The sequence below is a fragment of the Rhodnius prolixus genome, unplaced genomic scaffold, assembly GCF_049639745.1.
Source record: "Rhodnius prolixus isolate KJV_2025 unplaced genomic scaffold, Rpr scaffold_4, whole genome shotgun sequence".
In the NCBI taxonomy this organism is placed as follows: domain Eukaryota; kingdom Metazoa; phylum Arthropoda; class Insecta; order Hemiptera; family Reduviidae; genus Rhodnius; species Rhodnius prolixus.
In genome coordinates, this window is record NW_027411614.1 from 42,016,228 (window position 1) to 42,031,619 (window position 15,392).

General features: G+C 32.0%; 2 protein-coding genes across 5 annotated transcripts; one reads left to right on the plus strand and one right to left on the minus strand.

Moving 5' to 3' along the window:
- The first annotated feature begins 64 nt into the window (after window positions 1–64).
- On the plus strand, window positions 65–9,608 carry LOC141455341 (terminal nucleotidyltransferase 4B-like). 2 transcript variants are annotated; one of them, XR_012459215.1, is made up of 10 exons: window positions 65–468; window positions 1,007–1,177; window positions 2,598–2,718; window positions 2,808–3,044; window positions 3,918–4,064; window positions 4,330–4,523; window positions 5,382–5,523; window positions 5,606–5,858; window positions 7,489–7,634; window positions 8,600–8,782. XR_012459215.1 is itself a non-coding variant. In XM_074130297.1 (9 exons), exons 1-9 carry the CDS (start codon window positions 185–187, stop codon window positions 8,839–8,841), a joined length of 1,791 nt encoding a protein of 596 aa, XP_073986398.1. In that variant the 5' UTR covers window positions 66–184; the 3' UTR covers window positions 8,842–9,608. The 2 variants fall into 2 exon arrangements, 1 of the variants encoding a protein (XP_073986398.1); XM_074130297.1 differs by lacking the exon at window positions 7,489–7,634 and having other exon boundaries at window positions 66–468; window positions 8,600–9,608.
- Window positions 9,609–11,193: 1,585 nt separating this feature from the next.
- LOC141455346 (eukaryotic translation initiation factor 4E type 1B-like) lies at window positions 11,194–15,379 on the minus strand. 3 transcript variants are annotated; one of them, XM_074130313.1, is made up of 5 exons: window positions 15,222–15,379; window positions 14,975–15,132; window positions 14,227–14,404; window positions 13,370–13,506; window positions 11,194–11,824 (listed from the first exon to the last, which is right to left on the minus strand). In XM_074130313.1, the coding sequence occupies exons 2-5, from the start codon at window positions 15,124–15,126 to the stop codon at window positions 11,683–11,685; spliced, it is 609 nt and encodes a 202-aa protein (XP_073986414.1). In that variant the 5' UTR covers window positions 15,127–15,132; window positions 15,222–15,379; the 3' UTR covers window positions 11,194–11,682. The 3 variants fall into 3 exon arrangements, with proteins under 3 accessions (XP_073986414.1, XP_073986415.1, XP_073986416.1); XM_074130314.1 differs by having other exon boundaries at window positions 11,194–11,806; window positions 15,222–15,378; XM_074130315.1 differs by lacking the exon at window positions 11,194–11,824 and adding an exon at window positions 11,973–12,003.
- Between the last annotated feature and the right edge of the window lie 13 nt (window positions 15,380–15,392).

Consider the following 15,392-nt stretch of genomic DNA (forward strand, 5'->3'; position numbering starts at 1 on the left):
CCACCTTTAAAATTATTAGTTCGTAAATAGCGCCAAGCAAACATCTTTAAAACACATGTATATAAAGGAAGGCAGTGAACTTTATAGGAGTGCCTGTTCGTCAACTGGACCCTTGGCATGATTGCCATTTTAACTAAAATAAAAGTATTTATATGATTCTTTTTAATGGGAATTTTAACTGTGAATGGATCCTAAGATCGGTTGGTTCCAAAAGGAGCAGGAAGGACCATCTAAGGAGCTCTGGAAGCGTTTTTGGGACAGATACTGTAGACTGAAGCCGCACGATAAGTTAAAAGAAGGTGAGGAAATGAAGAGAAATCACGAAAAGGCTAATCCAGCACAGTTTTGGCATACAAACTGGGCGTCAACTTATGATCTCAACAGGAATTATGAAGTACTTATTGGACAATTCGGCGGTACGCCGTGGAGGCCAATGAATAAAGAATACGATCCAAGACCGATTGTTGGGTAAGACTAATAACTAGTAAATGTTTCATTGCTTACAAGTTTAAAAAATAATCACAAAAGATTTCTGTATTTGATAAGCATTTAATGCATTTTATTGCCACCAAAATTAGTTCATTTAGAGTTACGAGGTTAGATTTTAATTTGTAACCTGAGATTCCCGGTTTAAAATTATTCCGATCCTGTTTTGAAAACACGGCGTTTATATAATATGAAGTGTTTGATTCTATTTAAGACGTTGAATTTGTATTTTGTAGAACAGTTTTTAACTACTGGTAAGAATTTTTGCAGTTCGGTGTATTAAACTTATTTACGACAAATGGAGTATAAAGTCCTATTTCAGTACTAGCTATTTTGTAAACAAAACGTTACTACGATGAACTATCTACAGAATTTTTATTTTTCCATAAAGTTTTAATTGACAAGGAGTGGAATAACAGTAATAGATCAGCAAAAAAAAGAGAAAAAAGTATTACATTATTTCTTATAAGTTGTGCATAAAACCTTGATTTGCAAATATTCTCTTTCTTAATTTTTGTAGACTACATCAAGAGATACTTGATTTCTATGAGTACATGTCTCCCACTCCAGAAGAACATAGTATGAGAAAGCAAGTGGTACGAAATATAGAAGCTATTGTTCTAGAACTGTGGCCTGCGGCTAGAGTAGAGGTGTTTGGAAGTTTTCGTACTGGACTTTATCTGCCAACAAGGTTTATCTTCATTTTATTGACTCTTGATAGTAGTCTTAATATTTTCGTATTTTAATATAGAACTCAACTGTACCTTTCAGATTTGTTTATTTCAGTTTAAGGTCAAGTTTCTAACTTTATTTGAAATAATATCACTTACAAAAACAACCATTTGATCCTTATGTGGTGAATACAATTTATTTTTTGGTTGTTACCCGTATTTCATCAAGCTGATAGATTTTATGCCAATGCATTTCTAAGGTTTAAAGAATTCAAGTTGAGAAAAGCAGAAAAACTATTTGAGTGGAAAACTACGTAGGTTTAGGGAACGCCAAAATTACTCACCGCCACCAAATCAATTACATTTCAACATTGTACTCTTCACAGTGCCTACATTTCATTACAAAACTGATTTTTAAAACTGCTTGATTTTTAAACTGCAATAGATCTGTTATGTCGCGATGGATTTTTTTGTTTATTTATCCACTTCTCTTCTACATTCTACAACTTTTGAAGAATTTCATAGTTTTCGTGTTGGTACTGATATATTGTATATTGAAGAATATCGTCTCAAATATGGTAGTTGACGCGTTCTGACTTTTAGTGACAGAGTCACCCTAGGTGAGGCTCTGACTTTACACAGTGAGAGGATTCTACTTGTCTTTTTTCCCTAACAAGAAATTATTCCAACCCTTAAAATTTTAAACCCTACTATTGTTCAGGAAGCGGTTGTACTTCGCTTTGTCAAGATACTTTATTCTAGAACCAGTAAACAAACTGAATCGGAGGATAAAATATACAATAGTGAAGTAGAACATTATAAAAATAAGCCATTTCTTGATTCCCAAGTGGAGATTCCGGGTTTGAATTTAGCTGCCACCCTTAAGATTTTTCTTCCTAGGAGTCTCTTGCAGCTTACTGCCCGATGATAGGCAGTGTAATAAGAACCCTGTTCTAAGGTCAGTTGTGAACTGAAAAAGGCGCCTCCGATTTTGACGCGGCTTTAATTGGAAAAAGTCACTTCGTGTCTTTTGCAAAGTCTAGAAGCGTGCACACTCTTTTTACTTTGAAGTAACTGAAAACCTTGATTCTGGAATTTTGACTGAAAAAATGAACCACTTAAGGACCAAAACAAACCTTTTGTTATACATGTAAAAACAAAGTAAAGAAATTTACAGTTTGTGAGCAAAAATAAGCATAAATAAGACTCCATTTTCGAAGTTATATTGAACTAGTGAAATACTGATCAAGGTTGTGGAAACATAATCGAGAGATATTTAAAGGACATTTAAAAATTATGATTATATTATTCTCTGCCAGTTAAAAACAAAAAAGTGCAGATGTCATTAATAATTACAATATAACTTGAAAAACATATTTGTATTATTTGTAGAAGATTTTTGTTTGGGAAAAAAAGGATTTTTTTTACTTTTGTTGACAGTGATATAGACCTAGTTGTAATTGGAGACTGGGTGAATCTCCCTTTAAGAACATTAGAAGACGCTCTACTAGTTAAAGGTATTTGTGATAAGGACAGCATTAAAGTGCTTGATAAAGCCACTGTAAGTACCAATACTAATTCATGATATTACTTTATTAATTTAGAATTGAGGATATTGCTGTTTGTAAACCTATATTACAATTTTTGTAGGTACCCATAGTCAAGTTAACTGATAAGCAATCTAAAGTGAAGGTAGATATCAGTTTTAATATGAATAATGGCGTTCGCTCTGCCGAATTAATCAAGGATTTTAAAGCAAAATTTTCTGCTTTGGGAAAATTAGTACTAGTATTAAAACAGTTTCTTCTTCAAAGAGACTTAAATGAAGTGTTCCATGGTGGTATTTCCTCTTATAGCCTCATTTTAATGACTGTCAGCTTTCTTCAGGTATTCTTTCCATATATTTATTCTATTGCTTATATCTCATTGTTGGATGAATCACATGTACAAGATGATTGCTGTTAATCATATCTATTCTTAATATTACAGATTTTCTTAGTTGGTTTGATAGATTTTTTTAATTTTTTGATATGGTTTCTGAATAGTTGTTAGTTTGCCCTGTATTCAGAAAAATTTCTAAAAAATATCTCTCTCACATATACACGAACACACTTCCACACAGAAGAATAGTGAGTACTGAGGTGCATGAGAAAGATACTTTAATGACATAACAACTTTTCATTATTATCCCAGTTGGAGTCCAACTGGATTTCTTACTGCTGACTATATACCGAGCTCGTCTTATGTAGAGTCAAGATCTATGGCTATATCTTTACTAGGGAAGAAGCTGCGCACTTAGATCTCAATGAAATGAGGATGAGAAATCATTTGAGATGTAATCAGGAGCTAGTGCCAAGGAAAACGAGAACTTGGACTCCTTTCTCGTCCGGCTCCATGCTGCAAGCGCCAAACTTTAGGGACCGTTTGGAGCTCATCCAGAGATATAGATGCTTAGAGACTAGACTAATTTCGCCAGGAACCGTTTTTTGCCCAATAGCCAAGAATTCCTCTTCAAGCCTGAATTTACCCTTGAAATGTTAAGATAATTACCGATGTTAAAGCAAAGTTTCAACTATCACAAAGTAAAAGGAAAAATCCATCAACTGGAATTGAAAATCATTTTATTTTTATTGTGTCCTTGTTTTTTCGTGATTTGCTTGAAAATAGCTTCAATGATTTTCTTTTAATTGGGCATTATAAAATTATCGCCTCATAGCCTCTCTTTTTTAATGTTGAATTTTCTAAATTAATTAATTACAGTTGCATCCAAGGGCAGATGTCCTTCATCCTGATTGCAATCTTGGTGTATTATTAATAGAATTTTTTGAGTTGTATGGTAGAAAGTTCAACTACATTAAGACCGCTATTAGGATAAAAAATGGAGGCACTTACATTTCCAAGCAAGAGGTCAGTAAATTTTGTTAACATTTTACAGGGACGATGAAAATCAGTATATCTTAATATTTATGATTAGTAATAATTAAAAAAAAACTTTTCTTTCTTTTTGTAGTATGATTTAAATTACATTGTAAATTTAAATTGTGATTGTTTAAATTACAAAAATAAATATTTATAGAACGAGACAAAAATTTTATTTATTGTAAAGTTAGAAATTGTTTAAGTAATTAAATCTACTCGTTCAAAAATTACTCTGTTTTTGTTTATTCTTAAGATGCAAAAAGAAATGAAGGATGGGCATCGACCGTCGGTTTTGTGCATAGAAGATCCACTTACGCCTGGCAACGATATCGGGCGAGGTTCTTATGGTGCCCTGCAAGTCAGACAGGCGTTTGAATATGCATACATTTCTTTAACTCAATCTGTTAATCCGCTCAATCAGACAGTAGTCAACCCAAACGTTGATAGGTAAGTATTGAGATTAGAAATAAAAAAACTAAAATAGAAGCATGTTTGCGACGTCCATTTTTAGTAGTTTACGTGTGCTGTAAGTTCTTAGCGGCATAAACTTTTCACACTGATGAGGGTGATTTCTTGCCCATGCGTATTGATATGTTTACAATCATATTGCCATGTTTTTTATTTTTTATTTTACACAAATCTAGTTTGGATAACTCGGTTAATTAACTCTTATAGAAATTAATAAGAAAATAGGTTTTTATATTATTATATTAATTAAAACAACCAAGAAATACAAATTAATGCAACCATTGTAGTCTGTAAGTTCATATTTATTGCAATTTAGATAATTGGCATTAATATTAAGTACCGAATTATTTCCAGTTTTATGTAGTATAATCTAAGGTTTATTTTAAGTAGATGGGATATTTAAATTTGAAAGTATCGGTTTATTTGCTATTTTTTAGTGTTACCATAGCAACCATTGTTTACTTTCAGGTTATTTTATAACAAGCAAAGTACTCTTCTCCAGTAACATTATATAATATTGCCCCTCTTTACCTTAAAATGAACGGTTAACCATTAAAAAATCTGTAATGATTATCGTTATTTTCCGAAGTTTTTATCCTTGTTAATTGAATTCATTATGAGAGTCAAATTAGGGAAAGTAAATTAGATTGAATGACACCTTCTTTTTTTTGTCATCTGCTACCATTATGATTGTTATTTCAAAGCCACGGCTATCCAAAAATACAAAATGAAAATTGTGTAAATATCTTTTTGATTGCGCATCAACCAACTTTCCTTCATGAGGTATGGATGAAGGTTGACTCAGTAAACTGATGCCAGTTAGTTTTTTTGTTTCAGCATACTTGGTAGAATAATTCGAGTGACGGACAAAGTAATTTCCTATAGACAGTGGATCAGGCACACATATATGTCCAAGAATGAATCGGTTTCCCCATCTAGTAGTGAAGTTTCTGTATCGTCATTTGGAGAATCAGATTCTGTGCGTGAATCAGCTTAATATATTGATATATATTTATATTTTTTAAATTAAAGAAATATTAATTTTTAAAATTTTATTTCAGGAAGGGGAAACAAATGAAACTATGAATGGGATGAACAAAGAAAATGGCCTGCCAACAATGGTTGCTGGTCATTCTGCACTGTCTCCTACTGTGGTGAAATCTACGCAACCCGCATCAGTACAAATTACCCAGCAGCATTCCGTCTGCACCACGGCATCAACTGTCACTAGTTCGACAACCTGTAATAATAGTGCGGGAATTGGGAATACTCCGTCTTGGCGGACATCTCATCAGCAGTCGCAGCAGAAAACTAGTGAGTCCGCTTTTAGGTTATTTGGGTTATTTAGGTTGTTCTGATAGAACGCTAGGATCACGATGAATTGTAGTGTCATCTTTATTGGTAGCCTTGCGGTTGGAGTTGCATACTAGAAATAATTGGTGTCGGCTACTTTTTTATTTAGAAAAATTATCGTTTCCGTTTCTTCTTTCGGTATACCAGCGAGTCTATAGATAGATCCTGGGATATGTACTAGCTTGCAGCTTTCGTTACTTGTAAATCTCTTTCTTTCTTTAGTCGATTGAACTCCATCAAAAGTCATAATATTGTTATCTATTGTTAATATTGACATGAAAATATATTAAAAAATATTTTTTTTTTTTTTTTTTTTGTCTTTGACTGACTAAACTGCTATGAAACGTTCAACTTGATGAAAGACTACAGTTTCGATAGTCTAAACCTAAAACTGGCAGATCAAATGCACTGTAATACATAGCTTTGGCATGAAACATTTTTCAGTTGTTTTTCACACATTATCTTCTTTGGTTGCTAAGTACCAGAGGTCTCATAATCTAGCATTTGCAACACATTGAGACATAATATAAGAACTCCACAAAAGCTGAATTTACGGTTGTGGGGCACTCTGGGATATGTCCCCTTCCATCGGCTCAAATTTAAATAGCAGGTATTCCATTCTAGAAACTTCCCTCAAAAAACAAATTTCTTTTAGCTTTTCGAGAACCATAATTATAAAACAACTTGGCTTACTTTTAGCTGTTATATGAGATAATTTCTGGAATTGTTCTTCAATTAATATTCCCATGCTAGTTCACTTCTTCAATAACAGTTATATTACTTTTTAAAAAATTATTAAATACAAATATTTTTGTTCGGGCATATTTAAAAATAAAAGAATTTCTAGTCGTACCAGTTACTAGTTGACTGTGGATTATTGTTTTTAGATTACTTTATTGTGACAGAGTTCACATGTTTAATCTATGTCCCAAAGATGATACAAACACTCCTGTTTTCTCTTTTTTACAATTAAGTATCCTATGAGACTTGCGTAGGGATTGAAAGAAAAAAAACTTTTTTCAAAATTCTCAGCACAAACAGGTCTAAATTAGCTAGAATAACAACAGGATTAATAATGTAGAACAGTCTGACTGTCTGAGAAGCTACTGCCTCTGGAATTAGTACCCTATTTTTATTGATGATCTGGTTTTTATTTGAGACAGCAATTTTCTTTCTTTGAAAGGTGAGCTTTGCTTTGCTAAGATTCGAGTTATTAAACATTGGATAATCCCGAAACTTGGCTCATACTCCTTTATTCAGAAATTGTTTTGCCCCTCGGAAATTCCACTGGTGTCCATTTTTCCAAGCCTCTGTAAAAGTCAAGATCATGGTGCTGTATTTGGGAACTTTTTTTTCTGGGCTGACTCAAAATCGTTTCTGCTTTCTACATGCGTCGTGAAAATTTTGTATTCTAAATATTATTTTCATTTAGAAAATCGTAATTGTAGTTTTTTACATATTACAAACCAACTCATTACCTGCTCATCCTGATCTTTTATCTACATAGATCTTTTGGAAACTAAGGGGAAGAAAATGCTTAGGTTTGTCTAACTAAAATATATTCCTAATGAAATCGTAAACATTTTTGCAGAGATAAGAAAGAAGAATAGGCATCTTTTAAGAAAAAATATAGAAAAATTGTTGCATTTTTTTTAAATAACTGGATTATAAAAGCAGTACAGTGGGGAATTATTTAATTTCAATACATTTGCCAACACAAATGTTAATAAACATTAGGTATGCATTGTAATATTTGTAAAATTCACAGTAATCTTGTATGATTATAGTTTAATTTAATTATTCGTTTGATAGTATCTTTAAAAAAATATTCATTCCTTTCTTTCTTAAGGCCAGTTTGTTTGTATATGTGAATAAGCATTTTTTTCATTTATACAAGCACAGTGTCTGTTATTTTATTAATCTATGCTTTAAGTTTATCTTGAAATATTTCGCAGTTTAAATTGACCTCCCATTCACTTTAGTATTTATTAGTAATTAACTAATTAGTATGACAAAATAATACATGTATATATGTTATTGGAAAAATTTATCAGTAATTAAGAAAAATTATTGAATTGTTTGATAAAACGTATTTCATATTGGGGAGAAGTTCTTGGCTACATGTGCAATAAGAATTGAATGCTAAGTTACTGAATTAGAATGAGACCAAAGAAAAAACTCACGACTTGTTACATCCTTTGTAGTTGCACACATCAACTACCTTTGAAAGCCGTATTGAATTATGTGTTATTATGTAAAGAAGGCGTGTCAAATAAAGGGTTGTTTGTGTTCAGCTAAGATCCTACAGAGTCGTCAAGAACCTAAAAAGAGTTCATGTCCATTAAGGGTTTACTAGGAGTATCTAATGAAATTATCTTGATGGTCCTTGTGTCAGTTCTTACTTGTGTGCTGTGGAAAAAGTTTCCCGCAAGTTATTGATCAAATCAGTGTTTATTCGTTGATCATCGGGAAGCTAGCCCGATGCCGTTAGAACGAAAAAATTAGTTGCTAGTATGACTTGAAGAGCTAGTCAGTAGACTTCTCTCGCCTAGAGCACTATGAGTATTTTTAAAGCTTAGATTCAAACCCTATTTAATCCATATTTGTTTTGCTTGAAAGAAACTAACATACATGAATTTATTCATTGACAAGAAGTAAACCTACATACATAATGATTTTTTTTTTTTACTTTTTAAATTTAGATAATCACAACAACGATATCAATTCTGTGATGGCTCCACAGCAAACACAAGGAAATATTAGGACTGCACCTTCACCTGTGCCAACAACTGGTGGAGCTGGTTCTGTGCAGCCAACTCAAGAACCGAGGATGCAACAGACTAAGCAGTACAGAAATCAAACAGGATTCAAAAGACTTTTCAACAGTAAGAGAGGCCAACAACAGCAGCTTAATGGAGCAACTAATGTTCAACAACTAAGATAGTAGAAGTTCGTTAGTTTGATGTTAAGATGAATGAGAGCGCTATTATTGCAGCAGGATAATTTGAGTATTTGTGGAAATCAGGTGCTAGTGTGTGCTGATTTTTTATTTATTTTTTTTACTTAGGAACTTTTTGTAACCTTTTTTAATTTTTGCAGAATTTTTTGTTTTAATTTCTTAACTGAGATTGAAAACCTAATGAGACAATGAAAGTTGACTGAACAAAAATGGAATCTTAAAAACAAAAACAAAAAAAATTTCTCATTTTATAAAAGAAAACCTCTTTCAAAGTATTAATTGTAAAGTATGAGATTATTTTTTATTCTCAAACATTTTGTGGTTTTCTTTATTCTTTTCATTAATTTTTTTTCTTTTTTTATTTACTTTACTATTCATGTGTACATTTTTTCGAGAAATGTTACCTTTTTTCTTTTAACACAAAGTAAAAAAAAAAATATATAAGAAAACAAAAATTAAAAAAAATATGTATATACACGAATGTATATTGTGATTGTAAATAATGTTTCATATCTAACGCCGCGGCACATATTTTGCGTAATAAGCTAATTGTTGAAAAGAAGTGTTTCGACAAAATTATTTATTTGTAAATTATAAAATAAATAAAAAAGTGTATTTCATGCCGCTTTTCTCATTTTAACAAACAAAATTGTATTGTTTTTATTTTAAATTTGTATACAAAAGTACATCAAAAAATATAAAAAAAAAAAAATTGTTATAAAAAATAAATGAAGCATATATGTATATATGTACAGCAATTGTAGTATTGATTTAAGTAACGATTCTGATTTCCTTTTTTTCTTCTCTTTCAACAGAATCTGTTTTGAGGGTTGAATGGAGGAGAAGTACCAAAGTGGCGTTTGTTCTGTTAATAGCCACATGAACTCCCAACTTAGTGTCTGAAAATGTGAAGTTCTGCAGTTTTGTGATCTATTTTGTTATTATTTAAATCTGTTTAACCTTTTTAAGTGATATGACGGCCTTGGGATAGTGTACTCTCTTTACAGACAACGAGTTTATTGCCGAACTGTGAGCTTAAAGAGGCTGACAGTGAAGAGAAAATCTCATGTTGTGCGATCAGAACGTAGAAGAAAAGTCCAATGGGAATAACTTTTCTTATCTCAGATTCCTTTAAAAATTTTGGAGCAAGTAGAAATAGAAACTTTATACTTCATTATTTAAACTGGTTTTCGTTAATGTTTGTGTAACATGAGAAAATATTTAAAACTCTAATTTGAACATTCCTTACATAGAAGTTGATATCAGTAGTCAAATCTGAGCAATTTAAAGCAAAAAAAAAGTTTTGTAATAAAATTTGAATTCGAGGTAAAATAAGGAAGAGCTAAATTCGTAAATTTACTATCTAAATCTAGATAGTAAAAACATTACTACATTAATACATGACGTACATGTACATTTCTTTTTCAGACTAGATTAGATTAAATTAGGGTGGCCTCAAGGCCTGCGCCACCGCGACCCCTATGGATCTATTGTGGCTTTTTCAGACTAATCATTAAACAATGTTTGCAGAGCTGAACGATATACTTGAATTTCATGTAATGAACTGAAACAACCAAATTTAATGTTCTCTGCTCCTTCAACTTGACCAAAATGGAACACAAGGCTGAATATAATCTACTTATAAACAACCTATGGGACTTCATTTTTACAATTCAGCCCGTTCTGTTGTAATTCGATGGCGATAACCTCCAAATCTCATCCGAAGGATTTATAAATTATTTAATAAAAGAGGATTTTCCAAATATGATAGGTTTCCTTAAATTTATACCCACAAAGTATGAATTCCGCGAACCAAGAGGAATAGTAGGTTGATAATACTCTTGTCTAATACTCGAAAAAAATTATTAACTGATTAGCACATTCCAAGAGAACTATTTTCTTTTTCTAATTTATATCTTATTTTTGATTCTTATTATGCAATTTTAAACAATATATTACATAATGTTTTGTTTGTACCTTAATTCTACAAGTTGCTAAAAGTGGTTTTTCTAATATGTATATTTCTTCCGCGAGGGTATATTTACTACTCTTATCTATGTGGTTATTTATTATATTAAAGTCTTTTTCCCTCATTATTTTTAAACTTTTTTTAAAGTGATACATATTCATTTTGCATTGAAATAAGGTGTGAACACTTATATAAATATATATAAATAAATAGATTGGATACGTCTTTTATGACTAACTGCTCTAATTTTTTTTCTAAGTCTAGTTTTACTAAACAAAGAGCTCTACAACTTCTGATTATATATATATATATATATCAATAAAATGCAGTTGATAAAAATGCACATTTAAAATAAAAGTACAACAAGATACACAAAATCCATTTATTCACACAAAACAAATTTGACCCTAAACAATCATTTATTAAAACAATTATTGTTGGAAATTTAATATGCGGGCGTCTGTCACTGTATTAATAATTATCTATTGTCTATTTAAATTTTGGCAGTCCATTCTTGCATTCACAAGTGAAGACGCTTGCACATTAGTTGTTCTCGTGACTTCTCTTTCTCTTCTACCTGTTTCAGAACTCATGACTAAACGCCCGCCTCAAGAACACATAACAACAAAACAGCCATCGTATTGCGCCACCCAATGCCACTATAAACCACATCGTCGGTTTTTAAACCCGGATGCCCAATGTAGACATAATGTCAGATAATACTATAAGAAAGTTAACAGACATAAAAACTCTCTCTTATATCTCTCTCCTAAAAGTCAGCAAGGGTAATTCAATTGTTAAAACAGTTCATTCTATTCTATTAACGAGAGCGAAGGAGAAAACAAAAATACTTTCACTCAAACATAATACGTGTTCAGCTTGTTCAATTGTTCGGTCGGTTTCTTTCCCTGGCAGTCCTTGTGAATTTGAAAATGGATCACTTGTGAAGGGGCAATACCCATCAGCTCTTTCACCTTCATTCTAAAAGAATTCAACATACTTTAAAACAAATTTATTTTTTTAGGAAATTAACAAGATGTTAATAAAAATGCAACCTATTCTTATTGGCTGTGGGACTAATTATTCCTTCTTTATCTGAAGACAAACCAGGGATTTTAAACTAACTGAATGGTACTCTGACTGTATATACTACATTCAGTTCTTACAGCAAAAATGACCTGGAAATAGATTCGATGGTTTAAGTCCAGAGATACTCACCAATGACTTCTTGCAAAGCTACGATACTCCTTATCGCAAACGTTATCATTACGACCTGTCTGGAGGAAGGAAACGCTTAAATAATAAAAAAATTCTCTTTTTTCGGATATCCAGGCTGTACTGAAGACGTAGCTACTACATTTTTCTCAAACCTTGATTGGGAGTGCATGAGGACTCCTTCTGGTGGGGACACTCCTGCAGCAAGACCACAAATGAATGGGAGCTGAGAGATCCTGCCATCAAGGTAAGTGAAGTTGCCGGCCATCATCGAATGGGAGCTACTCTACTCATTAAACTAGAACCCACCGTGAGTATTATCAAGAACACCGAGCGAACATCTTTGGAGAGAGCACGACAGATAGAACACAATTTCAGGGATCAAACATAATAAGAGAATAATGTCAACGTTGTGTAAACCAGTACCATGGAGATTTTAAACCAGGTAGAAACTAAGTAGTCTGGTAGCTTATCTTTTCTGCTAGCGTTAACTAAACCCCTGGGCAGATATATGTCAGGAAGAGGAGATAATGGCCTCTTTCATTCTATTTGTCTGAGTTGCAATCGCTGGGTAGCGATATGAGATCTTTGATACCTTGAAACCAAAGGCAATCATATCGCGAAAAACCGTGAGTAAAACCCTGGCCCTCGTAAAAACTGAGTTTACACCTTCTAGCCTCAGCAATTTGGCACACTAAGCAACCAATTGGCTTATTAATTATGAAGCCCAAATCAGGTCTTCAGTTAACACGCTCTGACTTCTCCGTTTCAACGTGGCATTTATTAGGAGGCCCCGAGACTTTAGCCCTTTTTCCTCAAAAAAGATTTAAATAAAAGTGATAGTCCTTTACATATCCTTTGTGCAATATATAAATCACTTAAAAAAAATTGCTTCATAAAATTCGCAATTCTAATTAAATGGACCTTGGTAGGGAAGCAATAATTTGTTTTTTATTTTTGAGATATTTTGTAGACTCTTAGCTACTTCAACTCCTAACGCAAAATATATTTCTGAAAGAATAGAAGTTGCCAAAAGAATGTTGCCATATTTTTTTAGATTCAATTTTTTTGTTATGTAGTCTAGTTTTTTGGTAACACTAAACTTCGGAACAAACAAAAAACATGAAAAGGTTAATCTATCCCTTGGTCGCAAGCAGTTAATTTTTTTAGAAGGTGTTGATCCTTTCGCCACTCACAATTATTCTTTCGTAAAGCTTGCTTATGGGTTAATTAAGTGGTAGGTATCTTGTAATAACTACTCTACCAACTGAATATCGATGTCAGCCTTATAATAATACTAAAAAAGTAAAACTGTATCATCTATCTCACCCAATTCTTACAACTGTAGATCGGTCTTCAGTATTGGTCCACAGTCCTATCTTGTTCAGCTTACTTCTTATATTGATGGTCGCCCCATTAATCTTGTCGTTGAGCCCATGAAAACATTCACCAATGAGACACATAGCCTAATAGCGGAAAAAAGATATATTTTTCGAACTGCGAATAACAGAAATTCTTAATTCTTTAACTAAGATTCGAGTACTTATTAATGTAAGTATCTCAGTCATACTGAAATAATAAACCTTATGTCCTAGTCACAAGAACTTTTAAAAAAAATTAAATTTACTTAATTAAACAGAAATAAGACATCCATTTGAAATCCTGTTTCAAAACTTGAAAAGTGAAGAGCTTGAAATTTGACGAGACGACACTTGTAATTAGGAAGAGAATAAAAAAAATGAATTGCCTTTTTTTGAAAAATAACAGATTCGAAAGTTCGAAATAGTCTACTTAAGGTGGGAAGAAAATTTTTGCTTCGTAATCAAGAAGTAAACTACTTTTGCCTTAACAAAATACAATACGAATTAAATTTAACTTAAAATATAATCCCTCAATATAAATATGAAATTAAGTTAAGCCTTATGAACAAACCATAGGAAGCAGGAAGGTAATAATTTTGCATTTGGCTTTGACGTACTTGTTTATCATTGATAAACGGTTAATGTTGTAAGATTTAGTTCGTTAAGTGAGTTATACGTATTCCAAGTGGTTAAGCTTAATAACATCGAAAACGATGGTCAAGCAATCTGGTAGGAATTAAATTCATTTTTTCAAGAATGGTTTTTTATCAGGAAAAAATTTAAATTATTTCGTAATTGGCGTAACACAAAAAAAATTTGACTTACTATCTCCAACCAATAATGGTCCAGCTTGGCATGAGTAATTCTCTTCTCTAAATTTATTATCCATCTTCCTCCGTCTTTATTTGCCTTATCTTCCCACATTGGAGTTATGCCCTTTTTAAAAAGAGAATAATCACAGCCGGGTTTTAACTCGCTCGCACGTTTTATGTGGTGGAACAAACTGAAATAATTAAGCGAGTAATAACAATATATTGATTTTAGATTAATTTCTGGCAATCTTTCTAGCAAGAAAAAAAAATGGCTTATGAAAATGACTAATTTGTGAAAGATTCTCTTTGAACCTAGATTATCTTGAACAATCTTAATAGTGAGAATTCCAAATTTAGAAACTAAATTTTCCAGCTGTTATTTTGTTCCTTACAATATATACATTTAAAATATTGTATATCCACTGAACATTATTCAAAATTTAATTTTTAAACAGCAGCTTGCCCTCTTATTTTCTGAAATACAATTTTTAAGGCAATATTAGTTATTTAAACTTACATTGATTTACAAATCTAAGCGTGGGATTGGAGGGAGGAAGGTATAACATTCATAAAAGTTACAAGTCTCGAAATATATAACTTTTAATGGAAGGTTACATTCATAACTATTATATTTATAAGATAAAATGAAAACAAACTCCATAAAGAATTCATTTGAAATCAAAACATTTTAGAAATTAATCCTAAATGAATTCCTAAAGTGTAGAGTATTGTTCATCGTTTTTGAATTAGAGTAGGCATACCACCAAAAGTCTTCTACTGTTCCGAACGATCCGACTTCCATTAGGCAATCCTCCCAATTTTTTGTTCGGTTGGAGTCTAAGTACCACAATGTCCATGTGTGTTCCAAAGGGTGTTTGAATTGGTAGTTATCTGGGTAACTGAACAATTCCATCAGATGCTGAAACAGTGAGCAGTTAATTCGATAGCTAATCAGATTATTCCAAAAATAATGGGCATCTAATGATATAAAATTCAAATAAGACGAACCTTTGATTTTAATACTATAATATTTTAAAACCAGGAGAAATAAATACCAGTGCTTCCGAAAAAGCGATCGTATTTTATCTGACGAGGGTGAATATATCAGATCAGCGAGCATTAAAATCCCCATATGATTTCATGCTCGAAATATTTATGTCATACATACTATATTATAAT